The sequence below is a fragment of the Polyergus mexicanus genome, unplaced genomic scaffold (genome assembly GCF_030449975.1).
Source record: "Polyergus mexicanus isolate NDT 795.1 unplaced genomic scaffold, iyPolMexi1.0 SCAF_17, whole genome shotgun sequence".
Taxonomy (NCBI): Eukaryota; Metazoa; Arthropoda; class Insecta; order Hymenoptera; family Formicidae; genus Polyergus; species Polyergus mexicanus.
Window position 1 is genome coordinate 6570793 of NW_027223337.1, and position 23950 is coordinate 6594742.

The 23950-nt window shown below is 35.4% G+C and overlaps 1 protein-coding gene across 4 annotated transcripts in view; it reads left to right on the top strand.

Annotated features, from left to right (window-relative positions):
• LOC138940677 (nephrin) overlaps positions 1–23950 on the top strand; it is a 224172-nt gene that overhangs the window by 77094 nt on the left and 123128 nt on the right. For all 4 annotated transcript variants that reach the window (XM_070309785.1, XM_070309787.1, XM_070309784.1 and 1 more), the window contains exon 4: positions 4570–4775. In XM_070309785.1, coding sequence (XP_070165886.1) covers positions 4570–4775 — 206 coding nt within the window. The remainder of the gene's footprint in view (positions 1–4569; positions 4776–23950) is intronic.

Genomic DNA, 23950 nt, shown 5'->3' on the forward strand with positions numbered 1-23950 from the left:
TAACGACGGCGATAGGTCGACCATCTACGGGATATTCAGGGGACAAGGATGCAACGATAGAAATACGGCGAGATTGGAAACGACAAGAGGTTGAAATAGGCACTGGCATTATATGATCGACGACCATTTCGAGCAAATCAAAATAGGCTGATATGGAAAATCACGCGCGCGACGGTATCATGTCCGATTCGAAAATGTCCCGAATCCGATCGGAGTCGTTACATTTTGATACGGAGCTATCGTCTAAAATCGGTAAAGCGTTTTCAAACTGAACGCGACGCTGCACATCTCCATCTTGCATATCCGCCGTAATTAGAAATCATTTTATCATCGTAGTCCGAGAGGGTCATCATGGTTAATGCGAAATGTAACAAGATTATCCTCGGGAAAATTACATTTTTTCCGAATGAAAACACAACAGGCGTGATTTTCAGGAACAACAAAACGGAAAACTGGCAAGATAATTACACTTTATTTCAGCATCGTTTGATACGCCATTTCGCGGTGTGTTAATTTTTTGCGCTTTTATTTATCCGCCGGCGAATAAAATAGTGTAGAAAAGTAGCGAATTATTACGCGATTATTCGGATAATATAAACTGCGCGCTCGTAAAACTTGAATGAAAATTAATTCGAAGCAAGGGTAGACATAGAATTTTATTACAATGCAATTCCACACAAGTCAGTTTTACTTTAACTGAATTTTAATACAAATATGGCGTTTAATTTTTTAAAGTTACATAAATAAAAAGGAATTGGTGATCCAATCATTTTTGCTGATAAAAAATTATTTCAACACATATCTTTTAGACAAAGTTTACAAATTTTGATAATTAAAAAAATTTAATCTTACATACATATACTGTATTTAATATTGATATAGAAAATTGTGAAAAAAGATTATGAAATTTTTATTACAGAAAAATCGTGCAGAGAGCAATTTCTGATATATTTGACATATTCTGCATGCTGTATATAATAATAATTCCAATGGAATCACCCGACACGCACACAAAAATGATTTTATCATTGCTGATATTGCGCGCGACGAAATTAATTGGAGAAAATTATAAATATTTTATTGTCGAATAAAAGAAGGGGACGAAATTGGTATTTCATCCTTTATTGGTCGTTCGTTTCAAAGGGCTGGAGAGCCTCAAAAGGAAGAGAGTTAGTCGAAGGAAAATAACGGAAGGAAGAAGGGTCTGGAAAAAAAGAAGAAATGCGTAGCCGCAGCGGCGACGCCGTCTGCAATTACAATGCCTTAATTTTATGCGCAAAGTTAAGTTCTTTTTAAGAGTCCCGAGAGTGGTTAAGTCCCCCTTACGACCCATCTCCGTCCTTTTCCACGCTACATTCGTTTTGCCAACGCTACCCGTATTCACGAGAGATCTTCTTTTAGACTGGCGATGCCGGCACAGCTTCCGGACGGGACTCCGCGATTATTTAAATTTGTTTAGAGACCATCTGCCACCTTTTCCTTATTCCATTTTTTTTCTGTCAGTCTTTCCATCCTATTTTCCTTTTTATTTCTATACTTGATTTTTCAACTGTTTTATATTATTTGGAAAATTAAATAAAAAAATATTTTAATATATTTTTTATATTATAGATATATTATAATTTGTATGCTTATGTGCATGCGCGCGCACAGATCACGAAACACATTTAATGTAAACTGATTTTTTGAACGATTAAGGGAAAAGAAAAATGTGGAGGGCATTTTTTTATATTCTCTTCTAAAAATAATTAATTTCCCTTGTAATTCTCGTGGAATAAAAACGCACGACGGAGAAAAGTTTTTTCAAAGCGCAATGAATTGCAATCGGACAAAATTAATAATACAGTTTCAACAATCCGGACGTGAAGCATGCCATGGAAAAATTTTCGCAGTCGAAGTGCATAACAGAATTTATGCGATCGTGACGTGCTTTATATTGCATGCAATTGCTGTTAACAGCGGCAATAATAAATAGCTGACAGTATTAATTAAAATTTCACTGAATGATAATTATTTTAAAAATGTTTGTAACATATTCTGAAATACGACAAATTTCCGAATATTATAATTATAATTATTTTCACATTATTTTATGTTAATCAGTAGAATTGTCCCGACATATTAATTTACATTATCCATATAAAAAGTATATTCTCCGTACACATTCATGTAATGCATGTATACAAATTACACGCAACAATTCACGTAGATTATACGATTTTTCTTTAACTTTTCATTTTATATGACAACAAATCTGTTAATAAAATGGATTTGATTTTCATAAAATATCACGTTTTACGTTGTTTTCCGCAATTTTCATTATCTCTTCAAATATAACAATTTCCCTTTTCCATTATTTTATTCCTGCGTTATAAATGTATATTTATGTTTTTCCATACATTTTATGAATTGATAGAATAACGGAATAAAATAATTCAGTGAATGGAATAAAAACTATTCTAATAACTTAGTTATAAAAGAATTGTTATTATTAAATGCGAATTTATAGATTTTATATATATGAAGTTTTTATATGAAACATATATTTTAAATCTTGAAATAATAAAATATAAGTTTCACAGCTACATACATACGAAATATATAAAAAAAAAAAAAATACAATTCTCTTTTGCAAAAATAATGTTACAACAAAGAGTTAAATGTGTCGCGACGTGCGTTTTCTATTTAGAGCGGAATGATTCGATACAACTATACGCAGTGCCGCGCTTTTCAACATCGTTCCGCCAACAGCATTCGCCCTCACGCTTAATTATCCGCGCGACACAACGTGTGGCCGACTTTCGCAAATAAAATTTTCCACGAGGGATTTACTCGCCCGGCCTCGGAGAGAACAGCCGTCCGTCGCAATTAGACCTTTTTACTGTCGACGTGTGTTCACGGACCCCTTAAATTTCACGTAGACCGCGTAAATCACGGAAACTCGACGAGCGGGGTTGATGCCGCAGCGTCGCGCTGCATCTCGTGCTACGTTATGTCGGTGAATTTGAGCAGGTCTCGGGCCTGCTGTTCGACGAATCATCGCGCTCATTAAAAACCTATTCAATTTGTCTTGGCAATTTGTCCTCGCGAGAACGGGAATGAGCCGCGCGTGGATGAGAGCTGACTCGGAGAAGCGAAACTCGGGCGTCCTTGTCGACGCTCAGGCACGATCGACGGCGCGAATGTCTTATCGTGCCAACTTGGTCGTCATTTTGTTCCCCGATTAGACTTGCGAACTTAAGTTCGAGCGCACTCGATCCGGGCCAATGATAATTGATGGCACGGGGGATGGAGGATACAGCACCTGTGTCACAATTGATCTTCGTGCCATAGGAACGGAGAATATCTTGGAAGGAATAAGGGAAACTTTTCGTTTGTATGTTTTCATAAACGGAATCTAATATTTTTGCGTTTGAAAATGTTGCAGATGTCGTAATATCTACGTAAATTTTTCTGAAATATACAACAAGAAAACTTGAAACAAAAGAGAGCAGTTTTTAAGATATAAAATCGATAAATCGGATCATCAGATTATCCGGTAAATCGTACGACATCGTAATTGTATAATGCGAATGATATATTACGTATCGGTCTTTTCTTTTAGCAAGACCTAAAACCGCCTCCATGGAAAGCTCCGATCTGAGAAGTAAAAGGTTATCCGACTCTCTCGGTCGAGTGCACTTCTCTCGGTCTGTATTGGGTCGTCTCGAGCCCGGACGACTTTGAGAGGGATGGGGGAGAATCGCCTCTCCACTCTCGCCTCCCGCGAGCTCCTCGACTATGACGAATTGCAAAAGTTCGGTGAAAAATTGGCCGAAGCCAGATAAGAGCGGCCCAAGAGTGTATTGTTCGTCGTACTTTAGTCGTCGGCCATTCGTTCCTCCGGTTAACTCTCATCCCTCTGGCCGACTTAACCCGCATTATTTAGCCTGCCCTCCATGTCCTCCCACGTTCGTTCGCTCTTTTTCGGCCCGCGCAAGGAAAGATTTTAAAATAACTCGTCTGTTATTCCGGAGAGGAAAATTTTCGCCTGGCTGACAAATGCGAATATCGTGCGGCGGACGGCAGCGCGAACTACGCGACTTGCTGTCGCGATTTGCGACACGCGAAACTGCTGGTATTTAACTCCGCGAGCGGACATATTTCGCGGCGGTAATCCCGTGATTTGTATGCGCGGCCCGAGGACACTCCGCGAAACTCGAGGCCGAGCCAGACGAAGTATATCAGTCGCAAACAGGCTTCTCACTGTAAGCGCGGTGTACTCCGCGATAAGAACTCGCTTTGGACTCCTATACTGTTGCGCATTAAATCAACAGCGTAAATCTTTAATAATGCTTAGCTTTGAGAAGTTGACGCTTTATATGCTGGACATAAGCTAATACTCTTTCGATGAATATTATTCTTTTTTTTTTTTTTTTTTTAATTTAATATTTCGGCTATTCTATAATTTTTAAATTTTGGTGGCTTTGCGACTGTTATCAAATAATAGACTACATATGAGAATTAAATATTATGCAATCTTCTTTCAAATTATATTTTAATGATACATTTCTGTGATTATTGTTATAGTTACGATGCGAGAAGTCGACAGTTTGGAAAAGCGAAACTATGGAGTGCTGCGCATTTCTGGGGCCATCGAGCATCTTTTCGCGCGAACCCACCGGCGCAGTTGACAGTTCAGGACCTTCGGCAAAGTGACGAGGGTATTTACAGGTGTAGGGTCGACTTCCGGAACTCGCCGACAAGAAACTTGAAAGTTAACCTCACCGTTATCGGTAAGTAAACGTCGCCCTTAATCGCTACGGCAGGTTTCTCGTTAGATTGACGTTCGTTTGAAAATGTCGCTTATACCAAAGGCGAATTATTTGATTTATCATGCTAGGCGGTACATGCATATTTTTTATCACTGATCTATTAATTTCAAAATTTGCCATTAAATTCAAGAACCATTTTGCGCATACTCTTACGGTCTTTGGAATAGAAGTTGCCGATATCTTTTAAATTTTAATCCAGTCATATACAATATATTTTAAAATACCGAAATACGCAGTTTATAATTCTGCTTGCATTCATAATTGCTATCACGGATATAGAGCGGATGAAAAGTACGCGTAGTAACTTTTTCATAGTAATTTGCATATCCATAGTAATTTACAGAAATTGACCTGGTTGTTTTCACGAGAAAACTTAAATTTTTCACGCGGAACTACCTCAAGGCTCGTTAAGCTTCCACAAAAATTATGCTCGAATTATCCTTTTTGCACGATTTACTATTTATTTTCTGCATGCGTTTCCTGTTGCTAGTCTCACAAAACGGTTTGCTTATTAAAAAATTACTTGAATGCTTTTTACTTATTAAAAAATTACTTAATTCAATTTATTGCTTTGACAATTATGAAATATTTATATTAAATACAATAATGAAATGTTTTAATAGAGATGCATTAGATATATTTTTATTATTAAATCGTAACAAAACTTTTGAAAAATTGATATTGAGAAAAATATTACGATGCAAGAATTGCATCCTAAACAAGCGAAAATTTCTTTATTTATTATACAATTATTGGTATTCGGAGTACGACAACATAATAGTATAGTAATGACAATCATAGTCGACAACTATTTGCAGAACGATCAGTTACAGTGATATCCCGACTATCCGATAAATGAAAGTTACGAACGGAATAACTTTTTTTAGTGACGTGATGAATCTCAAGATACTTTCGATCTGGTAGTTTTTATTTGATGTGAGATAAAACGTTGATCTTTTCATGGAAAACTAGTTGCGAACACAAATTAAATTCAAATAGAAAAGAAACGAAGTTTCTATTTCTCACATCAATCATTTTCCAAATATACTTCTCAAACTAATCCTCTTCACGGGGATATAATCGTCGATATCCGAAAATACGGTGACGCACTCGCGATTGCAGTTTACGACTGTTTGCAGTCAATCGTGATAGCATCTCGATTATTGGACAACATACGAAACCTACGAACAGACATGCTCTTCTCTTCTCTTTCTTTTTTTTCTTCTCTTTCTCTCTCGTCACAATATAAATCTGAGATATCTGAACTCATGGACCATCCTCGTTTTTCGAGAGTGGAAACTTGGGCTTTTCGCGCGGGATCTAGTTCGAGGCTCGTTAAACTTTCACAAAATTGTGTCGGACCGAGGAAACTCGGCGAAACTGGCCGCCGATACTCGATGTCGATTGTCGTTGCGATTGGACGAATCGGTCCCAAGAATGGTCGTTAATCCGAGATCGAGCGACCACTCGTACAATCAGCCGACCATTGAAAGCAATCCTCTGCAAACGATCATGTTGAAAGTACCGTCGATTGGCTGGTTTGTCTGTAGTTTGATTTGCTCTTCCGTCGATGTGCGGCTGTTAAATCGCCGAGTCGAATTTTTCTCGATAACAAAATTCCTAGATTATTTACAAAGTTATCGATAATATGGAATCAAAAATTTCATGTTTGCTTGTAACGCGTCACCAGGAACACATGCCATAATCGATTGATCCTGTACTCTTTATTTCAATAGAAATAATATGTACAAAACGAGAGAAGTATAAAAATATACGCATGATTGTAACTCTATCGTGTATAACAAATTTACTCGTTTGCATATTTATTCTAAGATGATTTGTTTACTCGAAAGTACTCTAAAATATATTTTTTTATTTATCAGATAATTAGTTAAAGTTTTTCAAATAATCAGTCTATATATCTTATTCCGAATAAATTTTTATTTTAATGTATAATTATAATATAATAAATTCTTATTTACGAATAAATTTACATTCTCGGATAATTTTTTTTTTTTTTTTTTTTTTTTTTTTGCGTGAAAGCGGATAAAGTTATTTTCTTTATTTGTTCTATTTTTTGCGCGAACAAAATTTTCATTCAAATAATGATGGACTTCTGCGTGCATCGAATTTATTATGAAATGGAAATATAAATATAAAATTTGTTATTAATTATATTGTAATATAATTATTTTTTAGTATATACTATATTGAAAATAAAAAAAGCGATTAATATGATTCTGAATAAAAAGGCTTTTAATGTTCAGGATATTAACCGAGGCGCACAGTTTTTTCAATGTTTTTGCCTCTTTGATAATATATATTATATATTTATTTCGTAATTATTTTTTCTAATGAGAAATAATATAAATTACAATGAGATTTTTTGTGCACAGTTGAAATAATAGTGTTATTCGATGTTATTTTACTTTGTGTAAAATAATCGCTTATAACGCGACTAACTTGACGAAACGGATATCGCAATGCAGTAATTAATGTTTGATACCAAATCGATATGAGATGCGCGTCAACCTGTACAGAAAGTTTAATCTCCACTTTATAAAAAGTTATGCAATAGCGTTTCATGTTTCTATAATGTTAAATAACAGTATCCGGTGCCGGTATACAGGCGAAATCAAACGTAATTACGCACGCACGCTTATGCATAAGCGCTCTGAAAATATTGAAAATGTTTTGATAGAGAAAGTTGGGAATATAAATAAAATATTAATGTTTAATAGTCGAAGTAGGAATCAATAAATATATATATGTATATATATACGTTGAATGAACGATAAATATGTTTATTCTATTTTATGTAACATTTAACTTTGAACAAACCTTAATTATATAAGCGTAATTAAAGCGAGTCTGACAATATTCAAAGAATCTGAAATATACATAGATTCTCGTGTAATCTCCTTCCTTTTTCGTATGAGCTCGCAAAACTTTTTAGCTATAACGATGGCGACATATTTTGTTCTTCTTCAAATCCGCTAACTCTAATAAATGATTTATAACTTTGTGTCCCAGTTCGATAGCAGCTTCTATCGTCAGCGGTGCATATCCGCCGCGCTGATTTTGTAATGCAGTAAAACCGGAAGTTCGTGAGTCGGCTTCTGAGAAGCGCCGAAAGTCCAAGATGGGCTCGTCGCTCTTGTCTCTTAATAGAATCGAAGCAATACCTTATTGGTTTCCAGGGAAGAGCTCTCCATGTCGTGGCGATGAGAAGCTTTCACCAAGTCTCTAACCCAATTTGATTATCGATCGATCGTTAAGTTGATTTAATATATGGGTCGCTGATTAGATTCTGTTCAGATGAGAACCGATGAGATTTTGGATGTTTTTTTTTTTTTTTTTTTTTTTAATTTGTGGCAGACATATATGCAGACAAATACGGATATAATAAAATTGTATAGTAATGTAGAAATCATTGGATGGCTATATTCAATGATTACAAAAGCTATAAAAATTAAAGAGATTATTAAATAGAATTTGTTGATAAGTATCAGATAATAAAACTATAATGTAAAAACAATATACGATTCAATATTTCATATGAAAAAAATGATAACGATTTTTAAGTCGCTAAACTGTTTCCAACTATATAGCCCGTTAGATAATTCTCTTCTCTTTTGCGAAATTTTTCAATTTTTAATTAAAATAATAAGAAAATAATTTTTATATCATTAATAATTTTGACAATATATATTTTTTAAATTAACTAAATTGAGAATATTTTGTATAAAAAAAAATTACTTATCGGATTAATCAACAATTAATCATTATACATTTCGCTTTATTTAAAAAAACATTTTACAATATATACAGTATATAATTGATCTATCTTCTTCTTTTTAATTGATCTCATCGCATCCATTAGAAATTTTTCTCATCTATTTGGACATTAGAGGCGCGTAATTCGCAAAGTTCAATTTCCAGTCGAGGAAGAGATTAATCGATCGATTGAAAGCGTATTACGCTAAAAAAATTTAACCCAGTTTGTTGAATAAATGCGTATCAAATGCGCAGATCGTGTCAAAGCCAAATTTCAAAGCCGGTCGATCGGCGCTATTTTCTTTTAATCAGAACTCGGTCGAGCGTCACGGAACGTCGGCCGAATCGTCGCGCGTCGCTAACTTAAACAATCTGCTCTCGCGTTAGTGTCCTCCGGATATCTCGGGCTCTCGTTCCCCGATGGGCTTCTCGGGGAATGTCCGTAGAGCGTGGGCGTGTGGAGAACGTAATCGAATAGGGATACATCTCGCAGGCGAAAGACCATTGGCGTCGAAACGCCACTGCCGCTTCGTTTTACGCCTCGATGCGTCGCGTCTGCCGTTCCAGTTCGGCTTAATTTCGAGCCACACTTTGAGATATACTATACACATATATATGTATATATAGGGAGGGATAGAGAGAAAGAGAGGTGAGCACGAATATTGTGAGAGTGTGTGTACGATTGCATCTTGATTATGTATGTGTCGTTCTCACAGCGAGATGTGAAACAACCCTATCATGATTAAACTTCCTGACGCGATATTTGATGATTGTATTGCCATCTCTTTCTTGCTTATTATTTTTATCATTATTTTATTACACTCCTTTCGTTATCTATTAATTATAATTATCGTTCTCGCCTTCTTAAATCATATTTATTCGTATGTTATTATATATTGTTTCGATATCTAGCAATTTCAATCTACTTATTAAGAAAATTATCTCGTAAATTAGAAAACCACATCTTATACCTGCGATATTTTTTGTCGCGCGCGTCACCTCCATCAGTTCCTTCATCGCTTCCTCTTGGTCGTTGCAATTTTCCTGTCTCAAGACTCGGAGTCGTTTGCTCATTGGATAAAGGAGACGCACGCTCCAAGGAACCCAAGGCCCCATCGTTGAAACTTGGGAACAATAGCTGCTCGGGCGTTGAGTCGACTCATGCTAATCCGATTAGGATTTACTTTGAGATTTTGACGAGCGCTTCTCCCCTTCTCCCATTTCCCCATACGCACACTTCAGGGCACATCTAATGGCCACTTACGGCCAAATTAGTTTCATACTGTTTGTCGTTCTCTGTCTCACCTATCCACTGGCCATTTATTTAGCGTATAGTCATATTAGCCTTTATCCACCTGATTGCTTGGTATATGTGTCTAAATTGTTAATCGTACATCTATTTTGAAATTTAATCAAAGTTAAAAGATAATTGATTTCTCTTATATGATAGAGATGCAGAAATTTGTGGCTGAATAAAATTGAAAAATTTGAATTATACCATTTTATATAAATTAATTTGCGCTAAACTCTATTTTAATTTTTCGATAACTGTTTGATCGATTGCCTGAATCATAAACGATACGTAAACCTAAATTTTATTATTATGACGAAATAAATATGACAGGAGATATAAAAAGTTTTATTATAAAAAAGACGAAATATGCATTATATAAATTAAATTAAAATTTACAGAGTTAATAATAATAATATTAATCATATCAGCGTATAATTCGTGATTCTTTTCTCGAACAAACTTCTATATCCTTTTAATTCTCGTCAATGAGGTTTTCAAATGATTTCGATAGATCCTGTAATCCTGAACAGGACACGTTGCATTGGAATCGCCCGGAATTGCGTCTCGACGAGCCAAGTGGCACTACGCGATTCCCTAAAATCGATACGATATCACGTTGGATATCCTCGTTTAAACCGCTTTATCGGTGATTACTCGTCAGCTTTCAGAAAGGAAGATGGACGCAACGAGGATTGAAAATATCCGATATTGCCGGAAGCATCTAAAAACCCGGCTTTGTTATCCTTGTTATCCTTGATGTTCCTCTTTTCATTCCGCGAATAACGTACATCTCATTATCGAAAAGAGAGAATAATCGAGCCTGTCTATACTTAATTTTATTGGAGATACTACTCATTTTCAGATATTTTTCATGTATTAACGCGATAATGATCTCAAAATGACGTAAAATATAACGTATTTTTACGACATAAATAATATTGTACAATATAGATCGAGTTTTTTCATATAACTAGAAATTTAATAAAATTTTTCTACCGGGAAAGAGAGTACTTATTAAGAAATTGTAATTATGTATATGCTACTTTTGATTTGTCAGTTCTGTCATTACTTGTCCACAAAATGCATCGCCCGCTGATATAGAATTTCTGACACTCACGCGCGAGGGGTTAACGAGGGATAATACTTTAAAATCGCTTTCTTTCGTCGTCAAAACCTTTTCTTCCGCGATTTAACCTTTTTGCGCTGCGCTCGATAAACGGTCCAGTCATCTTCCGCCCGAGTGTTTTTCTTCTCGAGCGCGTCCGGCGCCCGGAATCTTTCATGAAAATTAAATACCGCGTGCTGGAAGATGATTGATATATCCCGCGAACGACGTTTTCCGCGTCGTCTCTACCTCGGGTTCTCCGTGGGAGGGGACGGATGGCACTCGCGCCCCGAATAGAAAGAGTACGGAGCCGGGCGGACGCATCCTGAAATTTAGTATGACGGAACGGACGGGCTCGTATTTTATCGTTAGCAGATTCCATAGAAAATTCAGAGCTCCGCTTGCGACTCGGGGCGTGGCCCCCGACTGCCATTTCCCATCGGACCCCAAGTCCCACGCGGCTCTCTACGTGTGCCCTCTCGTTCGTGTCCCTCTGTCTTTTGCTGGTAAAGGAACGTATTTCCGGAATATTTTTCGTATGTCTCGACTTTCTGACATAAATGCATTCTTCGCACCGCCGTTAAGAAGTATCTCTATCGCGCGATATTTCGCAATCTTGCTCATTCATTTGCTAGCTTCAAAAAAATGCGCATTTTTCTCTATCATCTAATTTATACAACTAACTATGAGGAGAAACGCTTTACATAGAGTAGCAAAAATTTATTAATTATTAATTTATTGCAAGTTAAACTATTTATTGATATGTGTCATTCACTGTCGTAAAAGTTAAGAAAGCATTCTTTGTCGTGAATCTTAAGAAGATTTGTGAAAATTTGACGAGACCGTAATTTGACGTAGCAATTTTGTAAGTTTTATCTTCCTTCACCTTCCTTAAATATCATAGCAATTAACGTCCAAATTAAATTCCTGTTAAAGTAAAGTCCGGTAATTTCAAAGTGACACACACATACACACATTTATTGCTTTAAAGAGATTTAATTCGTTAAATTTAGATAGACGTAATTAGTGACATCGAATATTCGCGTAATAAATTTTGCAGAAAATTTTTACTGAAAAGGAATTAATTCTGCATTAATTCACAAAAATGCCGGAAGAGAAAAAAGCCACGAGATTTCTGATATACATATACATTATCTATTGATGTATTCTTTGCGAATCTTACAAGTTTACCGCGGCAATAATTCATCGTTACATCATAATAGAGATGTACATTCAGCGAAGTCGATGTGTTTCCGCATCCGCAGACCAATGCGAAAGTTTCTCTCAGAGCGGAAAACGCGACTCGACCGAGTAGACGAGGAGGAACATAAAAGGAATAAGGGTGGCAGAAGTTTGCCTCCTCGGGTGCACTTGCGGGTAGGTGAGACTCTAAAAAAATCATGAATCAGAGAACGAAACGAGCCTTAATAATGGATTGTTCAATTCGAAAACTTTGTCAGATAAGTCTGAAGAAATGATGACGGCGCATCCGCGTGAAACTTGCCATAGAGATATAAAACTTGCCTCTTCTATGGCATGTTACGACTCTTATTACAGAAAATACCGAGCACGATATTTTTGATCTCTCATTCGTAAAAAGTTATTTTTGTAGTTATGTAAAAAATTATCTCCTTTTTATAATCTTTTTTTTTTTAAGTGAAAGCGGCAGGTCTGGATTGCTCATGTGTATCAGTTGGGAGGTGTATTATATCTATTTTCTCTTTCTCTTTAATTAAAATACAATAGAATACTTTTAGAATTTTTTACAAAACATTTTTTCTCGCGATTTCTTTTTTTCTTGTGAAATCTTGTGAAAAAACATTACAATTTTCTATATATAATTTTTCTTATAAAAGACTATGTTTTGTTCATGTCATGTTTTTGTCATATGTCCGATACATTATATTAAATGATATTGAACTATATAATTTAAAATTTTATTTTTATCAGCGCATTATGCATATACATAACGTTCAGATTACACCTGAAAAGTTAAATTAGATTCGAAATTTATATCTGCGAAAATATCGTAGCAATTCCTTGTCGTCTCTTTTTATTCTTTGGGTTGCAAGGACAAGTACGGTGCTCATTAGTCGGAAGAAGTCTTATAGGGATCCTGAAGGATCCTGTTTTTCAAGAAAAGCTCATGATCACCGAGGAACTTTGACCGCCTTAATAGCAGAAAACGAATGCGACGAACGTTTGCGCTGCCATATTATGCTTCCTTCGTCACATGAAAACTCCGCGGAAAACTAACCGGCGATGACGCGAAACTATCTTGTTGTCGAAAACTAATAATACTTTGGTAATATTATAGCTCGTATATATTGCATTTCGTTTGCAGTAAATGCGGTAAAAATTGTAAATGGTTTACCGCTGTTCCTCGTTTCAATCTTGTTTAATGCGAGAAAAGTTATAATTGCGAGCTATAGAATTTTTTTTATTCTCACGATAGCGCCATATTGCCAATAAAATTATAATTTTTTTTTTTTGTACTGCCCGAACAATTCAGAAACGATTAATTTTACTTATATTATAAAACTCATTATTTGAAGAAATGAGATTTAAAGTGTCAGGTTGCTTCAAAGTTTTGAAAAGTTAAAAATTTAATAACGACTGTTTTTTATGCTAATTTTAATATTCGATAGCGGAAAAATCTAGTTTCTAAAATAGTCTTTCCATAAAATTAAAGATCTTGTTTTTCAGTCTATGAGTATCAAAATGCAATCAATGTCATAAATTTTGACATGACACAAAAAAAATTTGTTCTAAGATAAGTTTATTTTTGAATTGTATCGCGTTCCATTTTCTCGACCGCATCGCTGGAGAAACGATCGGGATCCTATCGTGCGAGAAAATATCGCGATATTTCTTCGGATATGGATGCCGAGAGCGAAACTCAAGGAGAGCTGTCCATCAACCGTAATGCATCTCAATTTCCATATCTTTTGTTGCTCCTTTGCTATTTTTTATCCGCCTCAAGTCAAGACTTGAGCTTGGCTGTCCGTTCAATAGAGATTCTCAACTCTCGTCTAATTATGTTATCAGTAGAAAATAATACAGATCTATAGTTTTTTTTAATAAAAATTTATATTAGTCTTCATTAATAAATATTAATAAAGTAATCGGAAATATCAATTAATTTTTCTTTGTTAGAGAAATATTTATAATATAAATATTTTCCCGTTCTTTATCTCGAGCTAAATTAAATTTTTCGAAATCACTTTCGTTTTAATTCAATTTTTACAGCAATATCTTTTTTTGATATGCGAGATATTGCATCCTGGAATTTAATGAAATGGTTGATTGATTAATTGCAAACACGCGATTATGATTCAGATATGTGCGGAGTGGTTGTCATGACGTGATAAAAAAATTGATATATCATAAATCATAACAGATCGTTCCCGATCCTTCGAGTTTCTCGGTTCCTCTTTTTTTTTCTTTGTCCAGCTGCCACATATTTTTCCGCCTCAGAAAGCTCGTCTGTCTTTGCAGGCGAACGTTCGATATCCCGCAAAATTCCATCGGTCCTTATCGGCTCCGTCTAGCATGCCCGTTCAAAGGATCGTGTATATTTTTCTACCGCGAGTTAGACGAACAGTTGTCAAGCCACATAATAATTCTGCTATTCTAATGGAAATTATTTTCCGATGAAAGAATCACCCAGGGAAAGAATAAAATTCGATATACGTAATACAATATATTTACTAAAGTAGAATCAAAAACCGTCTTTCATCGTTTAGTATTTATGTAAAAATATGAAAAATTACCATAAAGTAATAGCGTATTTTTCATTAATTCAAACAAATTTCTGTATTTTATCGAAAAATAATTTTTATAATAAATTACAGCTGTAATAAATTTTGCTTGTATATGTATAATTTTTATAATGCTTTTTTAATTTGAATAGAATATAATTAATAACAGTGTAGAAAAACTCAACACATGTGTATGCTGTACGCGCGTACACGTTTCCGTTAAAATATTTTAACAAAGACGATAGATATTAAAAACATTATAATATGCATGAAAATTATAATACATAGGAAGAGTCACAAAAAAAGTTTAATCTCGTTTGCGACTCGCAGTTATGAAAATTGACGTCCTCTACGCGCACGTTCACGTTTTACAAAACTAAATCCGTGCTGACATGGAGAATAAATCATGAATCGCGATAAATTTTTATATTATTTCGTGACGTGCGTCTCATCCGCGGCGTATTGCGAGAAGAATTGCAGGGACACGCGTATTACAATTGAATATGTCGACGTTCAGAGTCGTCGTACGTCATATTTCTCTTAGCGGCAATCTCTGCCTAAATGCGGGATTCGATCCGGGGTACCAAGAATTCCAATTTCGACGAAGGATCTTTTCTTTTGCGACTCGGCACGATAACGCGCCGATCACGATCAATTATTCCAGTCACGTATGGGATTCACTGTCATCCTTGATATCCCCAATTCGGAGTGTCCTGTCTGCTCGGGACCATTGTCGGATATGTCCCAAATCGAACGAGCGACTTTGCGTTTCCTTTCTGACCATTTTTACATTGAAAAACGATTACGTTAATCGTCAAATAATTCTGGAAAATTTAAATAATTACATTTAATCAATTTTTCGCTCGATATAATAAATGATATCGCCTTATCATCTTGTCATAGCGCATTCAATTATTATTAATGCTTCGAGTCACTTTTCATTTGATTTGTTGGCAAATATAAACAATATTATATTTCTTGCAAATAACTCAAATACATTTTGCATTCTGAAATTTCGTATTTTAGAATCCTTTGTTTTATTAATTTTAATGATCTTTTGGTAATAAAGATGAAATTTGCATATTATATACATATGTATATGTGGTCTATATATCGTATTATCTTATGTTACAATTGCATGATTGTCTCGCCGGATAATTGATCGATGCTATACGAACGTATAGCAGCTTTGATCAATTATCCGGCGAGATTAATTACTATTCAGCTATAATTGATAATGAGGCAGTAATAATATAGGAAACCGCGACTGTGATTAACAGAATTATATATTGATTTCACGACAAAAACCTCATCCATTGATTTATCATTAAAATGCGATGTTAGTGGTAATTAGTCAAATGTTTCCTTTTATATATATATATATATATTTTTTTTTTATTAAGATCTTTCGTGTCTGAATTCTTATATCATAAACAATAGGAAATCTTTTAGAGATCCAATTATTATGATATTTGTAATCTTGAGTGTTAAAAATCATAAAACTATGTGATATCTAATAAAATTTGTGAAGAAAAGGCAGTTTTAAAATATTCAAGGGATTTGTAAATTAGAAAAGTGTAGAATGATGAAAAGAAAATTAGAAGTACATATTTACAGATAACACGCAAAAGGAAAAGAGAGAGAGAGAGAGAGAGAGAGAGAGAAAAAAAGAAATTTTGTACGAATAAATTAACTTAACGCTTGAAGTTGAAACGGGAATACTTTGGGATAGAAAGAAGCAACGGCGAGATATCTCCGGAAATATGGGGCCAGCGATCTCTTAAAAAACCGGGAACGAGTCCTTCGCATGATAAACGCCCGGATCTTCGCGAAGCAGCAGGTGCAACGGCGGCTAAGTATGCAATATCGTTCTGGATCGGCAGTAAAAATTCTTCCGGGACTCGACGCGCGTGTGATCTATCCTCGCTAGAGAAGGGCTAAACGACTCGCAAAGAGATTCTCTCCGGAGAATATCCTCGCGGTTTGAGTAACGATCGTCGCGGAGAAGCAGCGCGTAAAGTCCGATGAGGGACCACGCTGGATGCGAAAACGTTTGTTACGAGAATTGTGAAACACACTGCAATTTCGTAAAGGAAATCTCATTCACTGATTTATCCTCGTAACCAATTGGTCGGAACGACGGTATAAATTAAGAGAGAAATGTTTTCTCGTACAAATGTTTTACGACGAGACGTAACAGTTTAAATGGTGATCTTTGCGGAATCTCGTAAGAAGAAAAAGAACAGTCTTCGAGTTAAACTTGAGCAGGATGAACGAATAAATTGGCTAAGGCAAATGTGTGCGCGATATCTCGACAACTATAAAATCATACGATATTGTTCTCTCACGTCGTTCGTATCGACAGCGTAACGATAACGCTCGGTAATACGGAAAGTTTTTCGTAAATCGGGCCGACGACTCTTCCTGCTCTTTTACCGTTGTCGATTACACATCGTAACGACCCGTAAGAAGATTACACGATGTTCGAAATTCGTCGCTCTTGAAAATTTTCCGGCATTTGGAAGATACGAAGCTGAATATGAAAGTCTGGTGAATTGTTGACGACGATACTGGGAAAATTCGGGAAAAATACGAGGGATATCTGGTTTTGGATAACTCGAAACGGATCGCGAAATATAAAACGCGCGACTGCGTTTTTCTCATGTGCCTTCCATGAAGTACATTCCTTCCCGTCTTTCTTCCAAAAGTAGCAATTCTGTGCCGCTCCCGTGCGATCATGAACGATCAAATTCGTTTCTAGAATTTTGAAGAAAAGTGATAAAGCATAATTTAATATTTAATTTTAATCTTGTTACTTATAATAAAAATATAAATAATTTGTAAGATGAGTCTAAAGTATAATTTATTGACGTTTCTGCATTATTTTTTTATTGATATATATAGTATATTTTCTATCATTATTTTTTTGCAATCTCCATCTCTAAATCGATCATCAGCATCCGTGACAATTTAATTGTTCGCGATTTATTTATATGTACCGGACTTTGCGGAAGCTCCTCATAAATGATTCGTCACGCGCTGAAGAGCGCGTGTTTTCGTATTTTTTTATAGGAATCTGTCGCTGTCGACACACATGAGATGGTTTAAAAAAAAAAAAAAAAAAAACGCGACTGCCGTCGTTTACGGTATTCATGACGAGAACGAAAGTATAATACAATGTGAAACTAAAGGCTCGACGAAGAAACGAGCGAAATAGGATGCATGTAAAAATACTTGTATTCAGCGCGCCGCAGGACTCGCTTAACTGTCTTCCTATCCTTCAACCTCCGTTCTCCAAGCGCATACCGGATTTTCATCCCCTCCGGATTTTCACAATACGTTGACTGGAATTTGCCGAGCATTAAAAGAGCAAGATATATCTCGGCGCGCGGTCTCTTCTCTCTTTCTTTATTTACCGCGAATGAGAAAACGCCTCCGTGAGATAATGGAGGAACGACGCAGGATAATACACGGGGGGAGAGAGAGAGAGAAACGTAATCTTGTAACTGCGGCGTGCGCGATGTACTCGGCGCGTTACACGACTCGGGAAATGCGAGCAACATTTCCGGTCCCAGAAGAGACGCGAAATATTCTTTCACGCGCTTCTGTATGCAATTTTTTCTTTTTCTTCCGTTAGCCCGCCTGAGAATAAATGACATCGCGATATTGGAGCATTTTTAGCTTGTTCTCTCATTAGCACGAAAGAATAAACACGTTTTCCGTTTCAAAAGAAACTTTTTGCTCCCCATGTAAATTGTTGTTAAGTAAATAAAACTTAACGTAAACGCGTAATATGATATTCTGGCGGTTTGACGATAAATGATATGAAACTTATTATAATAATTAATCGTTAAATGTTATTTGTGTGTAAAGTTAATTTAAAAATTTATTCCCCTTGAAATATTTAGAAAATTACTGCTTTCTTAATTCGCTAAAAACAATATAATTTCATGCTCGTAAAATAAAATTTAGGATAGGAAGGATTAAGCAGTAAAGAGCTTGCTATCAAGGAACTTTAGTTAATCTTGCGTCGAGTCGTTGATATAAGTCATAACATGAAATGTAAGCCGTAGCGTCGGTTCTAATCTTTATAGCACAATAATGTAAGTTTCAAGGAACAATAAACAGGAATTTGATAAGGAATACTGAAGTAAATGTTTACGAGTTATAATAATTAATAAATCGTGCAATCAATGGTTAGTAATCAATTGCATGTACATTATCTCGTTTTATTCTTATTGTTTTCCTTGTTTTATTATTGCTTTTTTATTATTTCATTATTTTTTTATTTTGTAATCTTTTTTATTCTTTATTTTAATTTTATTTTTTCTCTCTTTATTTTATAGACCCTTTATTCTATATCTTGTTTTAATTATATGCTTCTACTTAATTTAACGGAAGTGATAAAGAGTTATTCATCTTTCGAAAATAAATTAATAAGTAGATGAAAAAATAAATTTTTGAATCTTGCCGATGAATCTTTTCGCATCAAAGAGAACATGAAAAGCGCCCGCAGTCTAATTAAACAATGATAAATGAGTTATTCGCGGTTTCCGAGCTTCCACTAGTTGTCTCTCTCAGGAGGATTTTCTTCGCATTTTCGTTTCGATAAATCAATTTTCGGAAAAATGTCGAGCATCTCGCGCCGTTTTATTTCATTATGGCATTGCTTTCGCGAAAATTTCGCGTTCGTTGCTCGTATTTTGAGATTCCACAAACTACGTGTCAAGCGGAAACTTTGACGGCGTATTTCGAATCGATCTGCGGTGAATATATACGTATTGACGCTTTACGTGTCACGGTGCACTTGTCAAAAATCACACGACACATGCACACGAGAGAATCTTCCTCAGACTTTTCTCGAAACTCTCTACAAGATTAAAAAGATCACTAATCTTTCCATATCTATTTTTTCTTCAGTTTTGCTGATTTTTCTCACACGCTCTAATGTAACTGACCTGAAATTAGAAAAAAATAATAACCAGATGTCTGTTTTCTTTTCTTGTTATTTTTAAAGACGTGTCTTTCTTCGTCAGCGAAATTTTCACAGAGAAAAATTTCACGTTTTTAAACGTTTCGGGACTTTTAAAATATGCAATCTTGTTCTGGACGAAACGCTTGATGCGATATTTTTGAGGGAAGAACAGCGAATAAAGATCTCGCGCGTTACATCGACGCGTCCTGAGAGACAAACGCCTTTGAAGTTGCATCGGCATCTCGGTATCGACACCAACTCGATTCCGAGAACGTGTTGTCAGCTCGTTTCTTCCCTGCGGGATATCTCGGGATATTTTTCCAAGATCTGAATACACGTATACCTATTACAGCGCCGGCTTACTCGCTCGACCCGGGTCCCGGGTCCCGCTGAGAGTTTTACGAGATTCCTCGCTTTGTCACACTTTTCGGTTACCAACTTTGCCATGGAAGAGTCGCTATATCGATACCTTTGAAGAGTCGCGACGACATCGACTCGATTTCAGGAACGCATTGTCGCGCGGAAAAGTTCTTCTCGGAGTAGTAGATGGTATATTTTTCCATGAAACAAGATCGATCTTCCCTTATACTCGTATAGCAACGCGGAATTTCCTTCTCGAGCCTCACAAGTCCGATAAAATAACGAAATTCGAACTCGCATTCAGAATATGCGAAATGAATTGGCGGGATAGCGGTATCGGTAGTTACGAGGAACATATTCTTTTTCTACAAATATGTAGAATATAGTGTGAATGGGACAGACGAATTAACTCGCGGCTTTCTGCGATACGTAATTTCTTTGTTAATTAATGAGAGGAAATTTAATAATTTTATATGGAAGTCTTCCGTTAACGTTAAATTTTGCAACACCAATAATGTTTAGAAAGCAGCTTACAAGCAAGCTTTATTAAGTAAAGTTAGTTTCAAAATACAGCATTGATTTACATTGTATAATAGGGATTCCTAAGATCTTGGTAATTAAGTCTCAAATTAAAATTTGATTAGAATTCTTGACATTGGGAGAACGGTATAAGATTTCGTTACCTTCATCTATACACATCGTTAAAACTTAATTCATCAAAACTTCTTAATTTTTAATCGTTTACAACTGAAAAATGATCGATGCGCGTCCACGCCTTGAAGCCAAGGTATTCTTCTCGTTGTTTGGCGTCTAGTGTTTGAGATAAAGCACTGGGATCACCACGTATCATGATTTATGATACGATTCATTAGTCTTTGTACCACACACTTGATTTATTACGAAAACAAGATAAACGCATCCCGCGGTGAAGCTAAAGAAAACTCATGTCAAAGATATATCTAAAGAGCTAAAGGAGGCAAATTATTATTTTTTCTTAAATAATAGATCCGATATCTTTTATCTTGTTGTGTTGAAAAGTTGCTTTTAATGATGCGGCATCGCAAAAATTATTGTTTATAATATTGTCAAGAAATTTTTACTTTAAAGAATATTATAAATATTAAATTATATTTAAAAAATAATTTTTTTCTTTTGATACTTCTACTCGGCTGTTGATGATTTAAGCATGTGCTTGGCTTTTATCGAAATAATTCAATTTTTGCATAGAAATCTTTTCAATATTTTTTCATATTAGATGCCGTCAATCTATGTTTAGCAGAAAAAGTGGCAAAATCAGCTATAAACGATTTCTTTGTGAAAACGATAGGAAAGTTTTTCGCAAGACACGAAACGCGATAAGGAATGGTGAATTTTACGGGCTCGTAAGCGATCTGCCGGTGTCTTCAACCAGCATTTTTTTGTCCGCACTTCCACATCTTTCGCCTCCATGCTTTTCATTGACACGATCATCTTTTTCTCTCGGTATCTCGTTCCTCCCTTGATGTCACCATTCACTTTACGCGCGAGGTATACGTGCAAAATCCTTCAATATGATCACGTATTCTCTGTCTTATCGTGATTTTTGATGTTTTTTTTCTCGTATATATATATATATATATATATATATATATATATATAATTCTTTTTGATTTTTCAAATATATCATTGATTATAATATTTGTTATGAAAATTTGAAAAATCTATCATTTTACAATATTATTATAATGCTATTTTGATATATTAAAAATGACGTGATATATTACATTGATATATTCTATTTTTAATTAATATTTTAAATAAAAAGAAAATTTTCTTAATCAAACATTTTTTGTGGAATTAATTTTCCGCTATTAATACAAGCCTTTTGTACGCGTTCAGTGATAAAAATGATCGGTTTATCGTAACTCGCTACCTACTACCGTATGTCGCAATTTCGCTCTCAATAATTTCGCACAATATCTCGACCACGCAATCAAATAATGTACGCGATGCACGGTTTAATGAACCTTGATTAAAAAACGATCACATCTCGATTTGTTTCGCAAGCGACGTAATGTATGTAAAAATAATTCCAACTCGGTGCACAATTCGATCTAAAGCGATCGACCAGAACGGATTAAATTTACATTTCAAATGAAGTTCGATGCTTCGATATGCGACTTCGTCGCGACGAATTCTTCGTTAAAATCATTGAAAAGGGTTCATGATCGGATTTTTTTTTACATTGATAATATATTTTTCTCTTTCTATAGACTTTTTAAATGAATAAATTCGAACGGAGTTATACTTTGAAAAATGTTTTATTATGCCGTGAATTTTCCGTATGAAATCTGTACTTATATTGATATCGAAAAGATTAATAATTTTGAAACGATTAAATATAGAATATTGGAAATAAATATAAATCTTTTTATTTAATTTCAAACTGCTTTTATTTTATAACACATTTAATACAAGCCTAACGTTATTAAGATAGAGATTCGAAGATATCGGAATAAGACAGCATCCGAGAGAATTTTCGTTTAGAAGAGATCAGTTTAAAACGCAGGATCGAAGAATACACTCCTGAGATATGATGCAAAGCTTACTGTGTATAACATATGAAGTAGCGAGAACGATTTAGCGAGCGCGATAAAATTTGTCAGCCGTCGCTGGTCGAGGCCAAGTGATATCGAGTGGGATATCGAGATTTATCGTGCCGCGCGATTTTCCAAAGTTCCGTCCTCGCGGCACCGCCGATGGCAATCCCGATTGAATTCGGGAAGTGAGAAGAAGAAGAAGAAGAGAGAGAGAGGAAGCGAATGATACGGGAGAGAGAATGAGAAAGCTGGTCGATACGATCGATACCCGAGAATGCGCGCGATCCTGCCCCATTCGGCGTTCTCTCCTCCATCTCGTCCGACTGGGCGAATCGATTTACGATCGTAGCATTCACCGAAATATTCCTCGATTTGTCGACGGAAGGCTTTCCGTAATCCGTAATAGAGAGCCGCTCCTTCGCCGCGAACGAAATAAAATCTTGGTCGGCGCAATAACTGGAAAAAAAATCTTCGTCGTTCGGCCAGGGGGAAGTAAAAGAACGAAGCGAAATACCTGCTCGGGTATTTAAATTTTCCTAGCAAGTCGGCAAGTCGTTTTCAACAACTCACTCATCGATTACTAGCACTCGAAAATTTTAGCTTGATTGCGCGTTTAATTCGCTGCTTAAAAAAATATTTAAAAATTATAGACATTTTAAAAATATGAAGAAAAGGAATCGATATATAAAATATATATAACGTATAATATATTAGGCTTAGTTTTTTAAACTCGTTACTGATTGCATTAATTTTTTATATAATTTACATTTCGAAACCGCAACATAAAATTTGAGGAAAACAAAAGCAGCAAAGTGGCGACGCGCGAAGATTTAAGATTCGGGAAGTTCGAGATTCAATTTACACTGGAAAACGGTTGTCCGATAAATCTCGATATCGCATTCGATATCATCACGGCTCCGTGGTCTCTGCTTCGGTCCAGCGTTACTACTGGCAAATTTTATTACGTCGTAAACTCGCGTATTTATATTTTCGTGAAAAGAACGGCGAGTTTCGCGGCATCGTGCGGACAACCATAAAAGACCATGACTGATCATCGTTCAACACTAATAGTTTCACTACTGGAATCGTTTGTTCTGATGGGATAAGAAATATATGTCTTCAATGCAAAATAAAAATAGAGACTTTTAAAAACAATTATAAGATAACTTCTATAAGATTTAATCTATATATATATTATATTAAATATATATGTATATATAATTTATTTTATTCGTTAACATTATGGACAAAGGGATTTCTGAAAAACTGATTTTATTCGTGAAAT